At 53.3% G+C, this 10,279-nt stretch overlaps 1 protein-coding gene across 2 annotated transcripts in view; it reads left to right on the forward strand.

Annotated features, from left to right (window-relative positions):
* WNT5B (Wnt family member 5B) overlaps positions 1 to 5,485 on the forward strand; it is a 127,254-nt gene extending 121,769 nt beyond the window's left edge. For both annotated transcript variants that reach the window (XM_075552250.1, XM_075552252.1), the window contains exon 5: positions 3,965 to 5,485. In XM_075552250.1, coding sequence (XP_075408365.1) covers positions 3,965 to 4,423 — 459 coding nt within the window. In that variant the 3' untranslated portion in view covers positions 4,424 to 5,485. The remainder of the gene's footprint in view (positions 1 to 3,964) is intronic.
* Positions 5,486 to 10,279: the final 4,794 nt, after the last annotated feature.

Here is a 10,279-nt window from a genome sequence, read left to right on the forward strand (position 1 = left end):
GAAGCCAGGAGAACTACGGCTACTTTTGTGTGTACAGCTCAGTGACGTAAACCATATGTTTCAAGTCATGCGTGCATCACCGCCCTCTGTCTCCAGATGTTCCCATCATTCTTCATAAGAGAATTTCATAGTTTCTTCATAAGAAGTCAGCTCAGAAGGTTCACGTTGGGTCTCGGTGACTCGGCGACAGGATACGGCTATGTTTCCATTGCAGATCAAGACTGTATCTCTGTACATTGGGACAAGACTTCATGTGTTGTAGGGACATACATCAAACCAAAGCCACCAGAGAGGTTCAGATCTTTCTATATTGACTTGGTAGCACAAGGGACAGGAGACTTGGTGGTATGTTGGTTAAGCGCTCAGCATTAACCAGAAGATTCTTAGTTCAAACCCCACAGCGACTCCACATACGAGAGAGGTGGCAGCTTGGTCCATAAAAGATTGTTGCCTTAGAGACCCTCAGAGGCATTCATTCTAAGTTGTACGGTGAGTTACTTGGATCACTCGGCGTTGGATTTAGTGTGGGTGTCCGGGGTTCTAGTCAATGCTCTGAACTGTGGCTGCTATCATATAATGTGGGGCTGAGAGACTGCACCCATCTCAGATGACCTTCAGCTCTGGGCTCCTGGGTCCCAGGGCTTCACCCCCATCTGACAGTCTGTTAGACGGAGTCTTCTGATGCCTAATCCGAAGGAGCAGAGTAGGAGATTAGTAAAGGGATGAAGAGCCTCACTTTATGTCTGGAATGTCCAAATTCCACCCACTTCTTAAGATCCCAGTTCAGATACTACCTGGTCTTTAGGGCAGTCAGTAGTCTGGCTCATGCACATGTGCTGGGAGCGCATGCTGTACCCTCCTCCCTGGCGCAACTGCTAACAACCCATGCTTCTTTGTAACCCCCACCATTGCGTAACATAGGTGGGTACAGAGAACATTCTGTATTGCCTCCTGGTAAGAGGTCACACTCACCGGAGGCTGTTTGGTTGCCTATGTCTGCTTCCAGCTCTCCTTGTGGAATTGTGGCAGATGGTGACTGGGCATCCGCTCACCCTGATCTGGGCCCTTTGGAGAGAAGGAGAAAACAATCTCCCATCTCAGTGACAGTCTTGACCCCACTTCTGCTGGCTCCTCATTTTATTGCCCTTAATTGTTTGTTTGTTTGTCCTGGGCCCTTATCTCAGCAGCTCCTTCCCTTCCATCTGCTCTGTGTCTCTCTTACACACCTTTCCTGTCTTCCTCTGTCTGCCACCCTGCCTTCTTGGGGTGGGGTTGGGGGTGGGGGCTTCCTCCTGTCTCCACACCTCTTCCCTTTATCTTTCCCTTTGCCTCTGTCTGCTCCACTTTGGGTTGGGACATCTTTTGGTCCCTCTTAAAAATAAAAATCTTCTCTCCAAGGAACAGGCCTTGGCCATCAGTCACCAAAAGTGTTTGCCTCCCACCTCCTCACACCTGCCTGGAAAGTCCTCCTGGAAGGACTGGATGGGCGCATGGATGGGACACCCCCTAGTAGCCCCCCACTGCTCCCTTCTACTTTTCCTTCTTATAGCAGACTCCCTGGGACCCAGCATCTTGATCAGAGACTCTTCTCTTGGCTTTGCAGAGTCTCTAGCAAAATCCGTGGTATATCCTGGTGGCCAGACTCGGGGCTGGTGCTGTTGGGCCACTCACTCGAGGGTCCCTAAGCCTTTTCCAAATAAAAGTGGCCTCATCTTCCAGACATTCCTGCCTGTTACTAAGCTCTTGGTGGTGAGGGTGGGGGTGGGGGGCAGGGGATGTAGAGTATTTTGTGGCTTTTTCCGTTAGTTGCAAAGCCGAACCTCTGAGATTCTCTCTCTTTCTACAGGAGGATCTCTCTCTCTCTCTCTCTCTCTCTCTCTCTCTCTCTCTCTCTCACACACACACACACACACACACACACACCATATTATCAGTAGTAAAAGATTCAGGAAGGAGATACAAGTAGCCTGCCTACAATATGTCTCTGAGAGGGATGGTGGAAGACAGGTCCCCAGCAAGGGCCCTGGAAAGCTCTCTCAGGAACTGGCTTCCATGGATCCTTGCTTTGGTTACCCACCCCACCCCGTAGCCTCCCTGAACGTCCACTCCCCCTGGAGATGCTTATCCTGTCCCCTTAGTCACTTAGTGGCCTGCCAACCCAGGGACACTCAGGGACACTCTTTAGACTGTTAATGCTTCCTCCTTTCAGCAGGGCCAGATGCTGGCCAGCCCTGCCTAAACCAAGGACCATTTCCAGAGGAATGTCAGGCCTCCACAGAGCAGACCCAGACCCCAGGGGATTTGTGGCAGAAGGATAATTGCAGGCTGGGCTTTGAAGTGCCTGTTGGAATGGGGTGTCAGTTCCTTTATGCTGGTGCCTGGAGCTTCCAGGCTAAGTGCTGGTGCCTTTAACCTTGGGGAGGGGCCTTTTTCCTTCTGTGGACCTCAGCCATCTGAAAACTCTATGATTGGACTGCATTGGACGCCCTCCTGGGTGGTCCTGGCCAGGTAATTGAGCCTCCTCCCCTGGGGTCTTTCATTTCCCTGTCATAGTATGGCAAGGATAATTTCATACCAGAAAAAAGGAAATGAAAAAAAAAGATCACGAAGAGTTTTGACAGTAGTCATTGGAGCTGGCGGTGACACTATTTCTGGTACCTGCCGTGGTCTCTGCTGAGAGCTGGAGAAAGATTGGTCTGGGGGCTCTTGAAAAGAATGCTCAGAGGAACCCCTGAAATGAGGCCTGACTCCAGTAGCTGTGGCCTCAAGGCGGCCTCTGCGTGGGCTGGCATGTTGTGCGGGGGGTGTTGTTGGGTGCCATGAAGTTGGTTCCGACCCATAGCGACCTTATACACCGCAGAACAAAACCCTGCCCCATCCTCACACGGCTCCTCTGCCTGAGCCCGTGGACTGACGCTGTCAGTCCATTTCCTCGAGGGCCTTCCTCTTCCTCTCTGCCCCTCGACCCTACCAAGCATGATGTCCTTCTCCAGGGACTGGTCTCCCCTGACATGCCCAAAGCCCCGAGCCACGTCTCGCCATCCTTGGCTCTGAGGAGCACTCTGGCTGTACGTCTTCCAAGACCGATCGGTTTGTTCTTTTAGCAGTCCACGGCGCTTTCGGTACCCCAATTCAGATGCATCAGGTTTTCTACGGTCTCCTTTGTTCAGTGTCCAACTTTCACACGCATGTGCATAGGAGGCCTCTGAAAATGCTGTGGCTTGGGTCTGGCGTGCCTGAGCCCCTCAGGGGGACACATCGGCTTTTCAGCTCTCTAATAAGGAGATCTCGTGCAGCAGATTGACCTAAGGCGACGACTCGTCCATGGCCTCTGCTTCCAGGAGCACTGATTATGGATTCAGGATTAACTGTATGGAATAGGTCGCCACAGGGTCACAGAAAAAGGGACCATTTGATTCTTGGGGTGATTTGGCCAGGTTTGTGGGGATTGCTGTGGGCTAAAAGGGGCCACACCAGCGGCTTCTTTGTAGCCCTGCGATCCAATCCGATGCTCTCTTCTGATTTGTGCCCCATCTTAGGTAACACCTGGGTACCTTGTCCTGGCTTGGCTTCCTTTTGTTTGCTTGAAAATTTGATCAAGATGAAAGTTCTCACCTTCTCCTCCTCCCCCCTCCCCCCTCCCCCACCACCTCCAAATGACTCCCAGGTAGTGACTTATACTAGGTGTTAAGAAGACGGACATAAAATAGAAATAGACGTGCCCCCCCTGCTCTTGTAGCTGAAGTTGCATTGAACCCCCCTCCCCCAACAAGTGGTGCCCACCCTTCCTATTGGAGCAATTTGAGGATTATGGGGAAATTTTTGTATATTTGGGGGAAAAAAAGAAAGAAAAAATGTCTCCTTCAACCCCACCCTCCACCCTGCACCCTGATCGGCCCCTCCTCTGTCCTTGGCTCATGGCTACCCTGCTGACCCCATCTCTCCTCCCCTCTCTACCCCCCAGGCAGTGTATAAGATGGCAGACGTAGCCTGCAAGTGCCACGGCGTTTCGGGGTCCTGCAGCCTCAAGACCTGCTGGCTCCAGCTGGCTGAGTTCCGCAAGGTGGGGGACCAGCTGAAGGAGAAGTACGACAGCGCCGCTGCCATGCGCATCACCCGCAAGGGCAAGCTGGAGCTGGTCAACAGTCGCTTCAACCAGCCCACGGCGGAGGACCTGGTCTACGTGGACCCCAGCCCGGACTACTGCCTGCGCAACGAGACCACGGGCTCCCTGGGCACCCAGGGCCGCCTGTGCAACAAGACCTCAGAGGGCATGGACGGCTGTGAGCTCATGTGCTGCGGCCGCGGCTACGACCAGTTCAAGAGTGTCCAGGTGGAGCGCTGTCACTGCAAGTTCCACTGGTGCTGCTTCGTCAAGTGCAAGAAGTGCACCGAGGTGGTCGACCAGTATGTCTGCAAATAGTCGCTGGGGCCGCCCCGCACAGAGTCTATATTATATAAATCTATATAAATCTATTTTATATTTGTATAAAGGAATAGATGGGGAGGGGTAAATAATTAAAAGAAGAGAATGGAAAGGAAAAGCTTATTTAAGAGATACTGGAGATCTCGGAGGACCGGGGGCTGGGCCGGTCCTCGAGTCTTGTGGGGGTAGGGGTGGTGGAAGGGCTGCCTCCTCCCTCCTCACCCCGCCAACCCCCCGGTGGAGATGCTCAGGTTGGAGGGCCTTGGAGAGGTTTGCTGTCTACACTCGTTGCCCGAGGAGAGAGGTGGGGGTTAGATGGAGGAGTCATTGGTGGGTGTGTGACTGCTCTGGGACCCCAGGCATGAACACCCCCCCCCCCCGCCTCCACTTGAGGCCCCGTGGAAGGAGGGAGGCAGGAGCTCAGCCTGAACCTGCATGTCTTCTGGCCCCGGGTAATACTGACAGGTTCAGGAAGAGGCCTGCTGCTTCCTCACCTGGTCATTTCCGCACGGGTTTGCAGAATCCACAGTGCCGGGAAGGGCTCCTTGAGCCACATGAGTGGTCTCAGGCTGTCTTCCACCAGGCGACCACACACCTGAGGAGGAGGGGGCCTCGTCCCCCACGCCTCCGTCACTCCTGCCACCAGGACCCTGCACCAAGGGGCAAGGGGGTCCTCCGACCTGATGGTTTGAGGCAGGACGTGGTCCTAACTGGTTATGCCTGGGCTGCAGAAAGATGCCCAGGCGCCTCGCGGGATGGAGGGACATTGCGCTGTCCTCTCGCCCGGGGAGAGGACACTTGTGATACTGCTGCTGTCACCTCCCTCGTTGAGGGAGGCCTTGAGGACGGACCACCCGGAGGTGTCGCAGGGCCCGGCCTGGCGGCGCGGCTGACCTGGCTCAGTCTCCTCATCTTGGCTCCAGATGTAGTTTCACTGCAGCATTAAACACCCTTCCCTGCGTCCTTGCGACTGCTCCTTATTTGGACACTGGCTCCCCTGTCGCGAAGCTCCTTCTGGTCTCTGTCCCCGAGAGCCCTGCGTGTCTCAGAGAATAAGGTTGCCCGGACTTTCCCCAGCTCCAGTCTGGTGATTGGAGAGAGGGCCGGGAGAATCCTGTGGGAATAAAGTAAGATCATGCAGGAAAGGCGCATCCCCAGATTGGACACAGTGTTTAGCAGTAATACACAGGTGGTGTAATGAGTCGGCACCCACTCAACTACTTACCGAAAGGTTCGGAGTTCAAACCCAGCCAGAGGAGCCTCAGAAGGAGGGGTCGGGGTGTCTGCTTCTGCGGGGTCACTTGTCTTGAAAGCCTTTAAATGTAAGGAGCAGTCTGACCAGCACAGGGGTGTTGGGATCCGGTCGAAAGCAACTTAATAGACAGCCTTACTGTGAGGTGCCCCACCTGTCACATTACACCTCCCCCCCACCCCCCGGAGGTTTCCTTTCCTTGTTGCCCACTATTTGCCGCTGCTGAGTTAGCCCTTGGTGAAGCCTGGATGGGCCAAGGGGTGCTCGCTGCAGGTGTCCCTGGGCTGCCCCTCCACTTTGGAACCCCAGCATCTGGGCCTGGCAGAGGGAGTGGGCTCGGCTCAGGGAGAAGGGCGCCGCCCCAGCCTGCGCATGAGCTAGGAACCACAGAAAGACGCCGGATTGCTTCTGGAGACTTGATTTCTGGATAAGGAAGGAGATTAAGGCATCAGCTTGGGTTCTAACGGGCAGCTGGTTTTGTAAACCGGTCTGTCGGAAGAGCTTCTGCCCTCGGGTTATCAGTGAACTGGGGGCTTCGGTTCGGAAACAAGAACCCACCTGAAACACATCAAATGACATCAGGCTTGGGGCGGTGGGGGTGTGAGCTGGGACTTCACAGCAGGAGCCCCCATGGCGTGGTGGCTTACAAGGTGGGCTGTGAACGGCAGGGTCAGTGGTTGGAGCCCACGGTGTTGGCTGCTACCCGTGAGGTGGGCGGCTGGAACCAGCTCCCAGCGGCTTTGCAGGAGAAAGATGGGGCCGTGTGCTTGCTTCCGTAAAGATGCACCCGGCAGAACGCTTCTACTCTGCCCCATGGGGTAGCTATAGGTTAGGCCCAGCTTCATGGCAGTGAACTTGGTGCTTTTCGGTTACTCACCCACTCACCCAGATTCCATTCATCGCTATTTTGTAAGCTTGTAACTGTGAAATCAGGTCACTGAAATGTCACACAGGCCAACCACGGTCATCAGGAGTTTGAAACGCTGCCCGGCATGGCGTGTTCCTGGGTCGTGGTTCTGGAAGCCCCAAGGGTGGCTTTCTGCCAGGTGTTCAACATCTGCGCGCGAAAGCCCACGGCATCCTTAGAGACCTTAGGGAAACGGTCCACAATCCCAAACGTCACTTCCATATTCATAAAGGGAAATGGATGATCCCTACACTATCCAGAGACTTCTCCCAAGTCAGGGAAAGGAGAGGAAATTAACCCCCGCCCTCCGGGAACAAGCCGTTTGTTCAAATACCAATGGGTTTTTCCCTTAGTTTGTTTGGTTCAGGTCCACCGTTTCAAAACTAGTTTGGGATGAAGTTTTCTGCGACTGCCACATGCTTGTTGAATCCCGAGAGTTCCCTGGGAAGGGACAAGTCACGTTGTGGGAACGTGGCCGCAGAGTCTGTAGACCGGCCTGAGAGAATGGAGCGGTGGGACAGCAGAGCCAGGGGCCACAGCGGGCTCCTGGGTTTCCAGGCGAGGCCTCGCCACTCTTGAGCAGATCCCCAACCTTCACGTGCTTGCAAGAATGCGGTCGTCAGCCCCCAGCACCAGGTGCTTTCATGCCGTCGCTTTAGCATCCAGCCTGGAAAGATGTGTTTTTGTTTTTTTTTTTAAACAATTTATTGGGGCTCATACAATTCTTATCACAGTTCATACATATACATACATCAATTGTGTAAAGCACATCTGTACAGTCTTTGCCCTAATCATTTTTTTCTCTTTTCCTTTTTTACATTTTATTAGGGACTCATACAACTCTTACCACAATCCATACATATACATACATCAATTGTATAAAGCACATCCATACATTCCCTGCCCCAATCATTCTCAAGGCATTTGCTCTCCACTTAAGCCCCTTGCATCAGGTCCTCTTTTTTTTCCCCCTCCCTCCCCATTCCCCCCTCCCTCATGTGCTCTTGGTAATTTATACATCGTTATTTTGTCATATCTTGCCCTATCCGGAGTCTCCCTTCCCCCCTTCTCTGCTGTCCCTCTCCCAGGGAAGAGGTCACATGTGGATCCTTGTGTTTTCTTAACAGGGACTGGGGAGGACTCACTCTGCGTTGGTGGTCTGCGGGGACATTTGGGGCAATGGGCGCCTGCAGGCCCGTAGGCAAAAAGAGCTAGCTCAAGAGCTTCAGGGAGATAAGAAGCTAGGCCCTGACTGCAAGCTCTTGGCAGCCCTGTGCAGGATTTCTTAGAATCTGCAAGTTATTATAACCTGCATGCCGCTGTGGAAAGATCAATGCCCTCGTTGAGTGTCATGCCTGGACCAAGCTGTCTTAGTCATCCCAGGGAGCCTTTTTGATCAGCAGGGAAGGGCATTCTGGCACAGAACAAAACTGATTTGCCCAAGGAGGGCCCACCCTCTCCATCTGTAGGAACATGCCCGCAGAGCTCAGCCTTGAATGATTATAAAACAGCTGCCGCCTGAGTGGCAAGCTCTCCTGGGTCAGAGGAGGATGTGCCTCTCGGGGTTTTCGGTGGACGGTGCTTTGGAAATGGATTGCCAGGCCTTTCTTTTGAGGTCCCTCTGGGTACACTCAAACCTCTCACCTTTGGGTTAGCAACCAGAGCATGTGAACTGCACCCCAAGCCAGGCACTGTTTACTTAGCTGTCTGTATACGTCCACCTTTCTTCCTTTTCTTTCTCTCTTTCTTTCTTTCTTTCTTTCACCGGGGGGCTCATCCCGCTCTTTGATCTCACAGTCCATCTGTCCATCCATTATGTCAAGCACATTTGTACATATGTTGTCATCATCCTTTTCAAAAACATTTTCTTTTGACTTGTGTTCACCTTGTATCTCAAGGTAGGATTAGGAGAAAGGCTTGCCGCTCTTTAAAAGTCGGGGCGGATAGTGGGAGTGTTTCAAGGAAGCACTCAGAGCTCCGCTTATGGTGAGGAGGCCCGGAGGAGCCATCTAGTAAATGTTGGCCAGCTGTCTGCAAGGTTAGTAGTTCAAGCCCACCAGCTGCTCAGCCGGGGAGGGAGAGGGCTGCTCCTGTAACGTTCTGCAGCCTCAGAAACCCGCGAAGAGTCACGAGGAGTCCCACTCGACTGGGTGGCAGTGGGTTTTGCTTGTGTTTTGTTCATAAGAACATCCTGAGCAGTCTCTCATGAGTCTGGATTTTTAAGTCCTAATTCAGAGGGCTCCTTTATGGAGCCCTGGTGGAGAGTGGTGGCGTAAGGGTTAGACATACCTTAGACGCACCGGCCTCTGTTGCAGTCTGCTTTGTGAAGATCTGTAGCCCCAGGAGCCCTGTGGAGCAGCCCTGCCCTGCCCTGTCCTATCGTGCTGCTGTGAGCCAGGATGAGCTCAAAGGGCAGCAGCATTTAGCTACCATCTGCTCCACGGGGTGAGGAGCACAACTTGCTTCTTGTGCTAAAACCTCCAAATTGGCTATTGCCTTTGAAATTCTGCCCTGCTTCTACTCTTTAATCTTGAGGATCCTGCTAGCCAGGCACCCTGTGGTTGAGATTGCGCGTGGCCTGATAGAAACTTTACAGCTGGACAAGCTTATCAAGAAAAGCCCACGTCTTGGGCAGAGAGTCACACCGCCCAAGAGGAGGGAAGCATAGCTGTTTCCATCTTAAAGTGGGCGCCTCTGAAACTTCGCCAGACTCTGGCCACATGCATTTTGAAAGAACCTGTGTGTGTGTCTCATGGACACTCAATTCCCAAACGACCCAACCTACTGCCATTCAGCCAACTCATGGAAACCCTATGTAAGCTTTCCAAGCGAACTATTTAGGGGAACAGGCAGACCCATCTTTCTTCCTCGGAGTGGCTGGTGGTTTTGAACCCTCTCCCTTTGAAGTTGGCAGCCCAGCACTTAACCCACCTTGCACATGGGCAGAGGTTTCCTTTCTTTGGGGGAGGAGTTGGTGGGGAGGCACCCGAGGCATGGAGTGTAGAGAACAAGCTAAGAGAACTGTCGCTTCCGGCTGAGCTGCTGCAGGACGTGGATGGTGTAGCTCAATGTGAAATCTGCCTTTCCGTTGGCTGGTGAGGACACTCCTTATTTCTAGACGGACCGCCGAGAAGGTCCAGGTTGCTAAGAACCGTTTGTTGTTAGGTCTAAGAATCCCTGCATTGTGTGTAGATGAACATGCTATGTAAAGGATGCTTCAACCCCTGATTTTTCCAGAGAACTCTGGGCACAGGACACTGGGCAGCATTTGCCAACACCTAGCTGGAGTAAGAAAGCACTCGCCCAGGCAGGAGGGTCGGACAGACACCAGGAACTCTGGGAGAAGACTGAGTGCACTCATTTGCAGCTCCTTGCTTTCTGCCTCCTGCTGCCTACCTTCAGGGGCAGCCACCACTTGCCTGCAATGCCACCGGGGAGGCAGCAACGCAAGAGGCAGGGGCTCGTGGGTGCTCTGGCGTGGGTTTGATAAATAACGGGGGGCTCAGAGGTAGAATGAGTTTAAACAACTCTCTGTGAACGTAACTGCCCCATGGGCAGGTCCGTGACATGGCTGAGAGTGTTGGTGAGGTGCCAGTCTCGCCAACTTAGTGGACTCTTGGCAACCCAGTGTGGGAGGGACCAGAATGCCATCTGCTTCCATACCATGCCTTTGATGAGTTGCATATCAGAACGT

Source organism: Tenrec ecaudatus, chromosome 6, assembly GCF_050624435.1.
Source record: "Tenrec ecaudatus isolate mTenEca1 chromosome 6, mTenEca1.hap1, whole genome shotgun sequence".
NCBI lineage: Eukaryota > Metazoa > Chordata > Mammalia > Afrosoricida > Tenrecidae > Tenrec > Tenrec ecaudatus.